Below are 13842 nucleotides of genomic sequence, written 5' to 3'. Positions count from 1 at the left end.
ACGTCTTTATTCAAACACAGTTCACTACACTTTACTTCCCTACAAGGACTGCGCACTTACTGCAGAGTGTCGTAAATCTTTCGTTATTTTATCAAATCAGTGTGCCATTCCCCAAATTCTTCTCTTTTTTTTTTTATTTAATTTATACTAACAGACGTGTTTGCCATTTGTTTCCTTTTATAGGCTACATATTAAAACAAAAGAAGTATTCTTACACGTTTTGCAGTGCAGGTGTGCAAACAACAGCAAAATGATCTACATGGAGACAGTGGTACAAGAAGATCTTCTCAAATAAAAGTAACAACACTGTAAGCGCTGTAAGGTCTAATGCCAGCATTCTTTCATTGGAGAACTTTCAATATTATTTGGTTCTGCGTTATTTCAATCAATATTTTGCAAACCAACGCCCAGTTCCATTCATTAACATGTAAGCAGCTTTTTAAACTTAAATCTACAACACATTTATGGTGCTTTGTGTGTCAATGATCTGTTAAGTTTGAGGATAGCTTTAAAATAAACGCAGTGAAATAAAAATTGTTGTCTCTAAAATATGCTGCATTAGAATAATAAAGTAATATGAAATGGAAATACTTAAGTCGGTTAGAACTTCAAAGCTGTACTTAAGTGTTTCAGTTAAGCACATTTAAAAGAAAACTCTGTCTACTTTTCACCACAGAGAGCAGGTGTGTGCCAGTCAGACATTGAGGACAAAAACATGTTACTTAATCATCTCTATCATCATTTCCTGATGACAAACAGAGAGGTTTACTTTTACTCTTGGTTGAGCATGAATGTTGATTCACTGTTAATGAGGGGAAGTTTATTTTGAGAGACTCGTGTCTGTTATTCAGATGAATCACTACAGATGAGGCTTTATGGGCAGAGAGAGCTGCAGGAAGTATTTTTATGTGATATTTTAAGAAGTACATTACAGTGTAGCTGAACATGAGGTGGCAGACCTTAAAGTAGAGCAAAAGACAGTCGGAACAGTGTGAGAGTGTAAAGGTACAGGATGGACTTGTCTGTGGAGACAGGGTGACAGTGTTTTCTTTATGGACCCGGTGTGGGAAGCATGACTCACGATTCACACATTGTGGGGATGATTCAGAGTCTGGAGATGACTGCAGCACAACACAATAGACTCCCACTCATTTCTCTCCCCTGTGGGCTCAATGTATTTTTCACTGAGGATTCAGTCCCCAGGCTGTCCAGTTGTTTCTTATCTCTTTGATTTTGCTGCATCAGTAAAAGGGACCGTCTGACCCTGCTGAGACAAATGACAGCTGCAGACACAGTCTGCTCTGGGGTCAGTCAGACTCAGCCACCCACTACGATGATGTCTCAGGTGGATCCAAGAACCAGAGGTGGCGCTGTAAGCTCCCTCCTGCTTCAGCTCAAAGCAGTAGTCGAGAGCCTGAGCGTCCTCATACTCTTTGAACTGCAGTGGTACCAGCTGCACACACTGAAGACAGAAGTCCATCTATACAGTAAATGTTTTTCAACAGCAGTGGAGTTCAGCTGCAAACTCACTCACATCTTTATAATTTCATGTAAATGATGGGATTTTTCACAGCAGTTTTGTCTGCAGAATCAAAGCAAATTTTCTCTCTCCACAGCCAACAACAGAAAAGAAGATGGTGATGATACTGACAAGTAAAAGTCAATGTGAAAGCCAGGATGGATGCAACCTGTAACTACCTGATTTCTCAATGCCAACTTCACAAAAGTGTCTCTGCCCACACAAACATGCAGCTTCATTGCTTTACTTCACCATACTGACAAGTTAAAGAATGTGTTTATATGACTGTTGCTTTTTAACAACAACAATATTTGCACTCTTTCATACTTTGTGCTGCAGCTGCTGTGCAGCAGTTTCCCCTCAGGACAAATAAAGTTCTGTCTAACCGTGAAGAGCACTGCTTTTGAAAAACAACAACAGGGAGCTGGGTGGAAATTTTGTGATTAGTGCCGGGATATGTTTAGAACAAATAAGGGCATCAATCTTTTTACAGCTGTGAATCATCATTATCAGGCCATTATATAAAGGGAAAATAAATATTTACTACCTGCTGCTCATCTTGATCCATGTTGATGTATTCCCTGAACCCACTGTCATGTGTGCCACTGTCCTAACACACAATATATGTGACTTGTCTTTAGAGTGCGTGGAGAAATTAAAACTCACATGGAAGAAAATGTTCTCATCAAATACCTGGTGTCATTCGAATGATGTCTTTTGGGCTTTGGGTTTCTCATGGCCTTTATTTTTCACAAAAATAGACACTGAAAATTTAACTGTTCCATCTGGTTAAGTCCTAATTTAGCCCAAATTTAGCCCAGACCATATTTTACCCTAATACAGCCATGATACCTCTTTTTAGTCCTCTTTAGAACATGGGATAGTGGTGCACTTCAGCCTCTTGTGACCAAAATGAATAATTGGATAAAATTGGATAAGATTAAATTATTTTTTTTCCTCACTTGCCTCTCAGGGCTTCTGTAGTCATGGCAATATCTCTGCCCATTGTCATGACACAGCCAAGTCAGGTTTGGAGACTGAGAAGAACATGTCATGTTTAGTTCCATCCAACTAATATACAGTACATGAATGCATGTGTTAATATATTCCTAGGCACAGGCACAGCTTGTCTCCATCACTGGCAATGAAGGCTATAAAATGCAGCATTCTGATGTCATGTGGAGGTGACAGATTCTACTTGTGAGTGGAATGAGTGAGTGTATAGTAATGTAATTTATCATGTAAATATAACAGACAATATTGGCTAAAATTATTACTTCAAACCAGGCTTTAACAACATCAGAAACATTAAAACGTGAGAACGGGTTCTAATCTTGTGTTCTGAAGATTTGTGTTAGTACTTTTTATTTGCATTTATCATTTAAAGTGTCAGTCAACCTTAAGAGTGATTCTCATGTCATATTTTTGCACCTATATGATCTGGAACATCTTTACCAGCAAATGCCAGTTTTGTTCCACTTCTCCATAGACAAGATATAGAAAGGAAGCGCGCACTGAGTTAAGTAAAGGAATAATGATGTGGACAGATTTTTCTTAAAGTCTCCTTCCCTGATTGGCTCCTGAAGAGTAAACCCAACATTCCTCAGCGGTTTGCTGCAGCAGCTTTTTCCACTGCCAACTGTGGTCATTCTCTCACCTGGAGTCCCTGCACACACTCCCTGCACTGCCTGCAACCTCTCACACAGCTGATCTTCGACTGGACTGTGATCCGGGAAACATGCTTGCGTCAACTGTGATTGTCACCACCTTGTTGTGTTTCTGCCCGCTGCATCCTACTTTTGGACAGGTGAGTGAATGCAGTGTCTCAGAATGATGAGCTAATCAGTGAAGTTAGTTGATTGCTTTAGCTAATTTCACTTGCAGCAAATAACTTGAAAGCCTTGACACACAGAAAGACAGTTCTACTGTATCTAATTGATCTAATTAACTGATTAATTGACAACCATGCATGGCCAAAAGGCTCAGATCTGAGTGAGCCGTGAAAAGATCTGACTGTGAATGTCCTTGCTTGGCATCACACAGAGAGTTTTTGACAGAGAAAACCTTGAGTCACCTTCACTTTGCACGCAAACTTCAGGAACAAGACCCCAGAGGCTCCAGTGAATAAATAGTCTCAATATATTTATGCTGTGCCTCACTGCAATCCTGCAAAAAGCTGCATCTGTCTGTGAATGACTCTCTGTAGGGATTTGCGTGCATGTCTGTGTCGGTGCATGTCCACTTGTGTGGTACTGAGAGATTTCCAGCATTTTCATGTCTTATATGTCCATATGAATGTGAGTGTGATGATTTAAGTCTTGTATATGCATCTGTGTTCAAAAAATGTTTGGGTAAGTGTTTGTTTGTTGAGGTGCTCTTTGGATAAGAATACATGTGCACTCAAAAATCACAAAAACTCCACTGCAGGAGTCTTTGCCTCTTTAAGGTAAATGCCTTTATTGTCACAGCATGGTCAGAAATGTTTTTCACCCACTGATGACAGCTTGCATGCCGAAACGCTTGTTTCAAGGTCCAATATCATCATGCCGTGACAATAAATATTTTTTTATTATTATTTGGATGTGTGTATGTTGTTTAAAGTTGTATTTCAGTGTTTCAAAGTTGTGCCACATTAAATAATCCAGACAGCTCTGTATAGATTTAATCATACTGTTCTGTAGTCTTGAACTCCAGTGCCTCCTACACACTGTCACCCAGTTAACATGTGAAATGTTGCTTAGCGTGGGCAGAAAGAGGCCTTTGACAACTACACTGTAAACACCAGCTGACCCTCCTGACTGACTGAAGTCTCTCCAGACCCGAGTTCTGTCCAAATCAGAAAGGTGTTTTCAACAAATATTGACTCTTGTTACATAACTCTGGCTGGACGAAAACACTAATTGGTTGTCTGAAAACATGCAGGAGAGGACGGGGCAGAAAGTGGAGAATGACGCTGTTGAATGGTTAGAAAACAACGCCACTCCCTCACTTCTCCAACCAATAAGAAGGGAGGTGATGTTAAACACAGGTGATGTTTATGCTGAGGGTGTTTATACCTGACTGACTGACCCTGAACCCTAAATCCACCACATCATAAAGAGCAAGTGATTCCCCATAATGCAAGCTGATTTCACCCCCTCTCCCAAAGTGTCGGTTACGTAACTACTAAGATTTTGAATGTCCACATGGGATCACGCCTAAAAACCACATCACAATAATAGTAACTGGTTACTTTCAGGGGGTGTTCCCGTGTTTATGACTGAGTTACAGTATCTCACTTGAGAGGAGGAGGTCCCTGCTTACAAAAACTTACAGTGAACAAATATACTCTGATCCTACTGCATTTACTCCATCATACAACAGCCCAGTCCTGCTGCACAGGGACGTCTAATGCTCTCCTTCAGCAGTATTTCATTTGTTTACCTGCAGAGACGCTGATTTCTGTTTTGTTTTTGAGTAAACCATTTACTTGCACAATCGATTGATAAAGCAATAGATTTACTTTGATAGAGTAGTCTTAGATATCCATTTGTATTTCAGATGATTAGGGGTTTTTTTCCCTCCCAGTAAAATTCAAAGTATGCACAGAGGAAAAACAAGCAGGGCTAATTTATGTCACAGGACAGGCATGTAAAATTTGTCCAAAACATACTTCATCAGATTCAGACTTTTTGACTCTCCTGAAGATGCATCTGGCATCGAAAAGTCATTAAATAAATCTTGCTGCCTTCAGTCCGTGTGCTACAGTATATTTCCAAGTCTCTCCTGTGATAAGATTATCCTGCCCTTGAGACCACCAGACAGGCCTTAAAGTCCTTGTGAGTTGGTTGAAAAGTGTTTAACCTCTTCCTTCATAATTTATGTGATTTTATGACGACAAGGTCAGTGTGTGGTTCCCATTGAAAACTCTTTGTAGGTAAGTACATTGTCTGTCTCTGATGCTATTAAGCAAAATGAAAAAGATATTTTGATCGCAAAAAAATCTTTTGCATCACCTTGAATGAATGAATGGAAATGTTGGAATTAATGAAAAGTTAGTTCTCTGGCTAATACATCAATGACATCACTGGCTTGTGGTCCTGACTTCTGTGGTCTCTTTCCATGCTGACAAATATTTATTTTAAACTGACCACAGCCAGAGGAATAGGTTTTCTGTATTCATAAATTCAGCAAAACAAACAACAAAACTGCTCTCAAAATCCAGATAGTAACTTTCAGGATACTGTAATACATTCTTAAATGCTCCCAAGACTTAGAGGGATGCAGTATTAAAAGTCCAGTGTGTAAGATTTATGTGGATTTATTGGCAGAATATGACAGAAATTTAATATAATATTCATAAATATGTTTTCATTAGTGTATAATCATCTGAAAATAAGAATTGCTGTGTTTTCGTTACCTTAGAACAAGTCCTTTATATTTACAGAGGGTGCATGTCCTCTTCCACGGAGGTCAGCATGTTGCACTGCCATGTTTCTACAGCAACCCAGAGCAGACAAATGCAGCCACTGTAGTTTCTCCTATACAGTTGGAAACGGAGAGTGAGCAGCACTCACCGCTAGATGCCACTAAATCCTACACACTGGTCCTTGAACAAAAATCACAAAATTATGTAGTTATACATATTGTCATTATTTTAGCAAAGAATAAATAATATATATTTCATACAGGCAGATTTTTGTGATCTTGTCAGTGAATTGCAGCTTTGAACAAGTTGCTGTGAAATATTAATCAAAACTTAATTATTCATCTTCTATGTTTTTGCTCCAGGACTGTCCTAGTAGACAGGAAATACAGGGCTCTCTGAAGCAGGTCCAGAAGCTTCTCTCAGCCCATGAAGCCTCATATCTGCAGAGTCTTCGCAACCTGAAGAAGAAAATAAACCTGTTGCAGAGCAATGCAGGGAAGCAGAACACAAGAGCCACCAACAGTAAGCAAAAATCCTCAGAGAAACTGACTTGTTTGAAAGTTATATGTTGAAATATCTGCTATTCTGCTTCTTTAATTACCTATTTCTTTTCCAACAGGTACCTGCCCAAAACTGGATGCACCCATCAATGGAAGGAAACTTGGCAAGTCTCACAGCGTGGGCCATGAGGTTCACTTCCTGTGTGACCCTGGTTATGAACTTGTGGGATCAGAGAGCAGAGTTTGTCAGGAGAGCCTGAGCTGGAGCGGCCAGCAGACTACCTGCCGAGGTGAGAGACCAGCACTGATCTCCTGCTACCTGGCCTCACAGTCACAGTCTCCTCCTCATCCTTCTCCCACCAGCATCTCTCCTCTTCGTCACCCTGACCATCCACCGATGCCGTTATCTAACCCACTGATCACTCTTACAGCCCTGTCATCATCCTCTTTGTAACCTTCCCCTCTCCTGCTCTCTGTTGCCGTTCCTCTTTTTGTGCATTCTGCATGTCACCAACATTTTTCCATGTAGAGATACATTTCATGGGACCCATGATCATATTTCCTCTTTATGTACTTTGGTCGTTGTCCAGAGAGCTTATTGAATGCTGTGACATGTGATATTCCAACCTCTGTGTCCTCTGACAGCTCACTGACTTTAAGATAACGACTCAAAGGCTGTTTGATGAACACAGGGCTTCCCCTACACAACAAATATCAACTCACCTGCTCCATTTTGTCCTTATTCCCTCTCTCACATACAGATACCATGATGTCACATTCTTTTATATTTAAGCATCAAAGATATTTGGTGTCCTTGAATCTCTAGAACATGTCTGCATGTAACCTTCCATCCTGTCTTCTCTCTCAGACATCAACGAGTGTGCGTCCTCTCCGTGCCTGAATGGTGGGACATGTGTGGATGAAGTGAACCAGTTCTCTTGTGTCTGTGCCAAAGGCTGGTCTGGAGCCACCTGTCAGAGCCCCGTGCCAACATGTAGGTATAATACACGACATACTCAGACCACACACACATAGTTTTACAAAACAATCCTACTGCTGTTTGATTTTAGAAAACAAGTAACAGACTCATAGGGTTTGGGTGTTGGGTTGCACCAAATATTTTGATTCCTCAATATTAGGACCTACTTATAACAAATAAGTATTTACACTTTACTGCAGTGAACATTTTTTTTATAGGCTGGCATCCAAATCCTCCTAGTCTGCCAAAGGAGATTACGTTGGCCAGTGGTTTGGCTTGCCAATACAAGTCAGTGCTACATACCACAAAGTGGGTTTATTGAATTTCAGTCTGAAGTCCAAGACGACGCTGTCTGATGTGGATTCTGGCGTTAATGTACAAACAGAGACTGTGACTCTCTGGAGCCCAGTTTGTTTTGTTTCTTCTCTCTATATTTAATATTTCCACACTAAGATATAGTTTGTAACGGTAGTTCACCTTTCCCACCTGTGTGGGCCATTATAGAGACTTTATCCAAGTTCATACAATATACCTTTGGCCTATAAAATGTCATAAAATGATGAAAATGTCAATCAGTGTTTCTGAAAGCCCAACATAACATCCTCAAATGTTTTGTTTTATCCACAACCCAAAGATATTCAGTTTATTGTGGTAGAGGATTAAAAACACTGGGAATGTTCACATCTGAGAAGCTGAGAATTTTGACTTTTTTTCTTAATAAATTACTCAAAATGATTTGTCAATATAATTGGTGATTAATGTAATAGTTGACAATTAATTGATTAATTGTTGCAGCCCTAATATCAATGTGTGAGAGAGTGTTGTATGGCTGTAAATCTCATCACACCTTATCTGTGTAAATAGATGACAGCCAAGTGATGCCAACATTTTTACATGGTGGTAACTAAATTACATAAATAACAAGAATACTGTTGTTGATTTTTGGAGGCATGACTTAATGTCTTGAAACCCATGACCTTTTAAAAATCCAGTCATTCTCCTCTTTAATTCCATTTGACACTGCCTGTTGTGACAGACTCTCACATCACAAATATTTTATAATAATATTGTCTGTCACACATTATCTATTAATAAATGATGAGCCCACACACAGCTACTTCACTGACAATATTACAGCAGGGAATGAAAACACACTCTACAGCTGCTTACTTTTCCTCCTTCCTGTCTCCCTCATTCAGTCTTTGTCACCATGACAAACACCTCCGCCGCCACCTCCCCAGCCACCGCTGCTGCCTCCACCTTGCCTGCTGCCACCACCGGGCCCTGGGTTCGTCCATCACGCTGCACTCTAACGCAGGGGACCACCCACTGCACCTGTGAGCCAGGGTACACCATCTCCGGCAGGGACAGCAACACTTGCACTGGTACAACTGTTACCAAACCAAAGCAGACGCATACTCATGTTTCCATGAAAGACGTTAACTGCGTGTGTTGTTCACTTCAGATATAGATGAATGTGAGCTGTTCCATAATGGCCAGGCTGGGAGACTGTGTTTACATGCTTGTGTTAACACGCCTGGTGGCTACCGCTGCTCCTGTCCCTCTGGATACAATGTGACCCGAGACGGACGCAGCTGTAAAGGTATTTTTATTTATCTGTGTTTTGTTTTGCTATCATTTTTCATTTTAATTTCAAAAATCTGTCCTCAGCATTACATAAAGTTTTCCATAAAATAGTTTCTGTAATACTAAATGTTCCTGAAAAAACAACACACCCATTTTTATACGTAACACACTGTGTTGCTTAGACTATACCTGATAAAAAGCCTATTATGTTAAGGATTAAAACCGCCAATAATTCATTCATCCTAAATATTTTGGAAAATGAATGAATATAATACTATTTTCATTTTAATTCATCTAGGCTAAAATGACAAAAATCATGATTCTTTTCAAAATATGACCTTTATTTTCCAACTTACACTCCATATCTCCTGAGCTATATTGCCTATTTAGAGTATAAACAGGGTAACATTTTCCTCTTTTTTAATAGTTTGTTTAATGACCAACTTTTAAAACATTTTATAAACTTTTTTTTTCATGTTTTGTAGAAAAAAACTGAACATATTACCAGCTATCAACACTTATAAACAAAACATATTTTCCTGTTTTTATACTACCATCTTCCCTGTGGTGCATCTTCACCACCATTATCCTGTCAGGAGGCAGACTCCACTACTGTCTTTGTTAAACTGTAGAACTGCTGACAGACATTCCCCGAAAACATGTGTATGTGGGTGAAATAATCAATAACATTCAAGAGTAAATAAAGAGTAATCAATATTTCACACCTTTATATTGATTATTTGTAGTTTTTGTGTGTCTCAAAACTAAGAATGATTGTATAACTATTTCTGCAAGCTCATAAATTTGAGAAACTTTACCCAAGTGCAAACTTCACCAAAAATGGCAACTGCTCACAGAGAAATCAATATTTAATTCTTCTCATACAGTGTGGACCAGCTAACTTCTCTTTTTGACTGAATGTTTCACTGTGTTGATGTTTCCTCACAGACATTGATGAATGTGCCACCAGACAGAACAACTGCACAAAGGACCAGATGTGCATTAATACATACGGTGGTTTCCAGTGTGTCCGTGTGGACTGCCCTAAAGTCCCTAATGCTACATATGTCAAGACGTCACCTATGTGAGCATTAACCTCAATTAATCTTTTTACATCCAAGTTCTCTCCCTGTTGTATGAATAAGAGTGAATTTTCATTTGAGATGGACGGTAAAAAGTTTGAAACTAGTTTAATTAAACTGAACACCATTTCTCACACTTGGATTAATTCTGTCAGCTACATTGTAAACCCACATTTTATCCATGACACAAAATTTTAATGTAAAGTCAATATAAATGTTCAGTGATGTCAACATGACACTTGACAGAAACACTCATCCTTTATAAGACTGGCATAATGTTTTATGTTAAAGCCACTACAATGAGTTTTTAACTGGCTAAGAAACAGTTTAAATTTATTGCTGATGCCCATATATGACCTACATTAGTTAACAGGACCACTAAAGGGATAACTGAGTATTTCTGAATAGTTATTCTTATTACCTGCCACCAGGTCAGATTCTTCATGAAATCAGACTGTTACTGTAGTTTGTTACAGTTAAAATTAAGCAATGTGCAAATTAAGCAAATTGCAAATTGCTTTTGTCCACAGGGGCCTCCAAAATCAACAAAATATTAAAGTTCTTGTTGTAGCTTTAAGTTTAAGCTTTAAGTGTTTGACTTCATTTTTGCTAAAATGGCTAAGTTACCGTGAATGAATGACATCAAACTTGGAGAGGAAACACAAGTTTACCTGATTACTGTCTACTCTCTTCACTCAGAATGTTATTTACTCTTTAGTTCTGCTTCATCCTCTCATTAAAGTTGTAAACACTGACACCTGCTTTGACACGAGGGAGAGCTGAGGCCCTTGCGCACCTCGTGGGGCCCTACGCAACTTGCTTAGAACTTGTATAGGGGCAATTGGCTCTGCATATTGTCTTTGTGTCAATATTGGAACAAATTTGCTTCAACAGGAGCAACTATAGTTCTAAGTTTTTTGTCTGTCATGAAGAAATGAGTTTTCAAACTGAGACTCAAAATTTACTCAAATAAAATCAAAACTCAAACAAGACTTTGAACCAGTTATTCAAACTAAGTTCAGTTAATGTATATTTTTTAAATTGAACTAGCTCAAAATTATTTACTGTGCACATTAACTCTTTACAATAAACTTTTAAGTTGAGTGAGTGATATGGGACTTACAGTGTACATCTTGCTCAGTTTGTCCTTCTTTTTCCAGGCGTTGTGAGCGTAATCCCTGCCCTGTCGACAACAAGGCATGTTCTCAGGCTCCAAACTCCTTCTCCTACCATTACCTGGCTGTCGTTTCCAACCTGTCAGCTCCTCGCGTCATGTTCAGGGTCTCAGCATTGCGTCCAATGGGCGACACTCTTCGCTTCTCCCTGCTGGGGGGAAAACAAGCTCGGCGTCACTTCACAGTCCAGCGTTCAGACCGTGTTACAGGTCAGCTGATGCTGGTGAGCCCTGTGCAGGGCCCCGCCACGCTGGAGGCAGAGGTGGAGATGAGCGAGCTGGAGAGACGAGTCCAGTTGGGGAGGTACATCACCAAAATCACCATGTTTGTTTCCCCATATGAGTTCTAGAAAGAGGGGGAAGAAAGTGGAAATGTACAGAAGCTGAGAACAGCCATAATTCAAACTATTTTTTAATGCCGTTGTCTCAAGATCAAAAGTCATTTCTTTCATTATCTCAAGATAACAATGTTTCTCTTGATAATGGTTTAATTATTTCATAATCTCGAGATAGCACAGCTCATTTTTTTATGATACTTGGTTAATTATTTCATTTTCTCGAGATAGCAAAGCTTGTTTTCTGCTGATAATGGTTTAATTTATCATAATCTTGTGATAACTAATTTTGTTATCTTGAGATAAGATAATTAACTAGTGATCTCAAGGTAACGGAACTGAAAAATATTTGCAATTACAGCCATTCTTGGCTTCTGTAGAAACGCACTACAAGGCCAAACAAAAGTCTGGTTGATCTATATTTAATCGCAGCTGTGTGATAGTCCAGAGGTGGGAGGTAACAGTAGTACAAATACTCTGTAACTGTTCTTTAGTTTTCAGGTATCTATACAGTTCTTTATTTATTTATTGTTTTACTTGTACTCCCTACATTTTAACACAAATATGTGTGCTTTCTACCCCTTATAGCTTCAAAACAAACTTGTTACGTTAGTTTTAATGCATTTGAGGGGAATTATTGATTATTTTTATTTTGCCTCACTGCACACCACTCTTCCCAACTTCAGTATGAATTTCAACCTAAATGGATGGAACAACCCGTAGAAAAGAGGATTCCTCAGTGGATCCATCAGTGTATATCGTGCATGACATCTGTAACAAGACAAAAACAACATATAAGATGCAACAAGATTAAACAGACAAGAGAGGGAGACTTGAGGATTGTCCTTCAGACGACTACTTTTTATTTTTGTACCTTTATACTTACTTATACTTACTGTACCTTTCACCATGAGTAAAGAAGTCAAATCAGTATTTCTACTTTTACTGGAGTCTTTCTTGACACAAATACGTGTACTTTTATTTGAGTAAAGACTGTATATTTTTGCCACCTCTGTGATAATCTGATGTGTTGCTGTGACCATCCAAGATAAAGGAGTAGCTGCAGCTCAGAAGTGTAGTAAAGTTAGCATTAGCCAGCACAGCTGCTTGCAATAAATGTTTCAGAATATGAGTTCTTCAGGGGCATTACTTCTGAGCTATAAACGCAGACTGAGTAATGTATATTTGGGTTGACTTAACCATAAAATGAGGGCTTTGTATGAACTAACTAAAACATATTTATTGCAAAAATATATAAATGAGTGTAGGAGATATAAAAGGTGAAAAACAAGATGCAGCAAATCGTTAAACAGCATTCAATGTCCAAAGCTCCTGAAAGAAAGTAATATTTTTGTAAATGCTATGTTGATGTTTATGTATACTGGACATGTAATTATGATGTGTGAAGATTTTGCAATTCTCTTTACGATCATGTTTTGTTTATACTCTGTCACTATAATATCCTTGCCTCCAATAAAATCATTAAAACACCATATAAACCCTAAAAAGTTTGGTCTTTTTTTTTCCAAATGCATGAAAGGTGGAAAAATTTGAATGTTTAAGTTTACTGTACTCTCTTCCTTGTGCAATATGCTGTTAGAGCAGTCTGATATATATATATATATACAGAAACAGTGATATATGTGAGCAGAGGGTGTTTGGGAAACACTTGAGTTCTCACAGTACAGAGCAGTGCTGTTCAGCAGACAGGCAGCCAAAGACCCGCAGCTCAAAGAGCCACTGTGCTCTTACAGTGCATGAATAACTTTAACTTTTAAATTTGTAAAACAAGCACACACAGAAAAATGCACGTCACATGCACCCTGCAAGTAATGTGTGTGTGTAATCGTTTTCCTTTCATGAGGAAGTCTATATGTTTGGGAGAAATCGTGGCATTTTGGAGAAGCGTGATGAAATGTGTCACCTCTGTGCTGCACCAGCCATTTATCTCCTGCTCAGCGTTACACAACTTTCTGTAAAAGAAACCACACAGAAGTACATCTGTGGATAGCGAGGCAAAGTGTAGGTTCACTGGAGACAAACAGGATGTCTTTAGTTGCAGACGAGGCTCCATACGGCGGCTGAGACTCACCAATGACACCACCAACGGGGTTGGGAGGGGTGGGGGAACTTTAGCCACAGGATCCTAAAACAAGATTGCACGCTGAGTGAAGAAAAAAGATGCACAGAGATAGGGAGGCAGACAGAGAGTGATGGTTGAATAGGGGAGGCTGAATAGAGGACAATTCACGCCAGCC

At 39.1% G+C, this 13842-nt stretch overlaps 1 protein-coding gene across 1 annotated transcript; it reads left to right on the top strand.

Moving 5' to 3' along the window:
• Positions 1-3231: 3231 nt before the first annotated feature.
• LOC146332986 (fibulin-7-like) lies at positions 3232-13079 on the top strand. The gene is made up of 8 exons (XM_084724415.1): positions 3232-3326; positions 6290-6449; positions 6547-6717; positions 7296-7421; positions 8606-8791; positions 8872-9009; positions 9942-10077; positions 11236-13079. The coding sequence occupies exons 1-8, from the start codon at positions 3258-3260 to the stop codon at positions 11597-11599; spliced, it is 1350 nt and encodes a 449-aa protein (XP_084580541.1). The 5' UTR covers positions 3232-3257; the 3' UTR covers positions 11600-13079.
• Positions 13080-13842: the final 763 nt, after the last annotated feature.

This window comes from Lutjanus erythropterus, chromosome 1 (genome assembly GCF_056507025.1).
Source record: "Lutjanus erythropterus isolate fLutEry1 chromosome 1, fLutEry1.hap2, whole genome shotgun sequence".
In the NCBI taxonomy this organism is placed as follows: Eukaryota; Metazoa; Chordata; class Actinopteri; order Lutjaniformes; family Lutjanidae; genus Lutjanus; species Lutjanus erythropterus.
The sequence above is the reverse complement of the archived record's forward strand: the minus strand, read 5'-3'. Positions and strand labels throughout refer to the sequence as shown.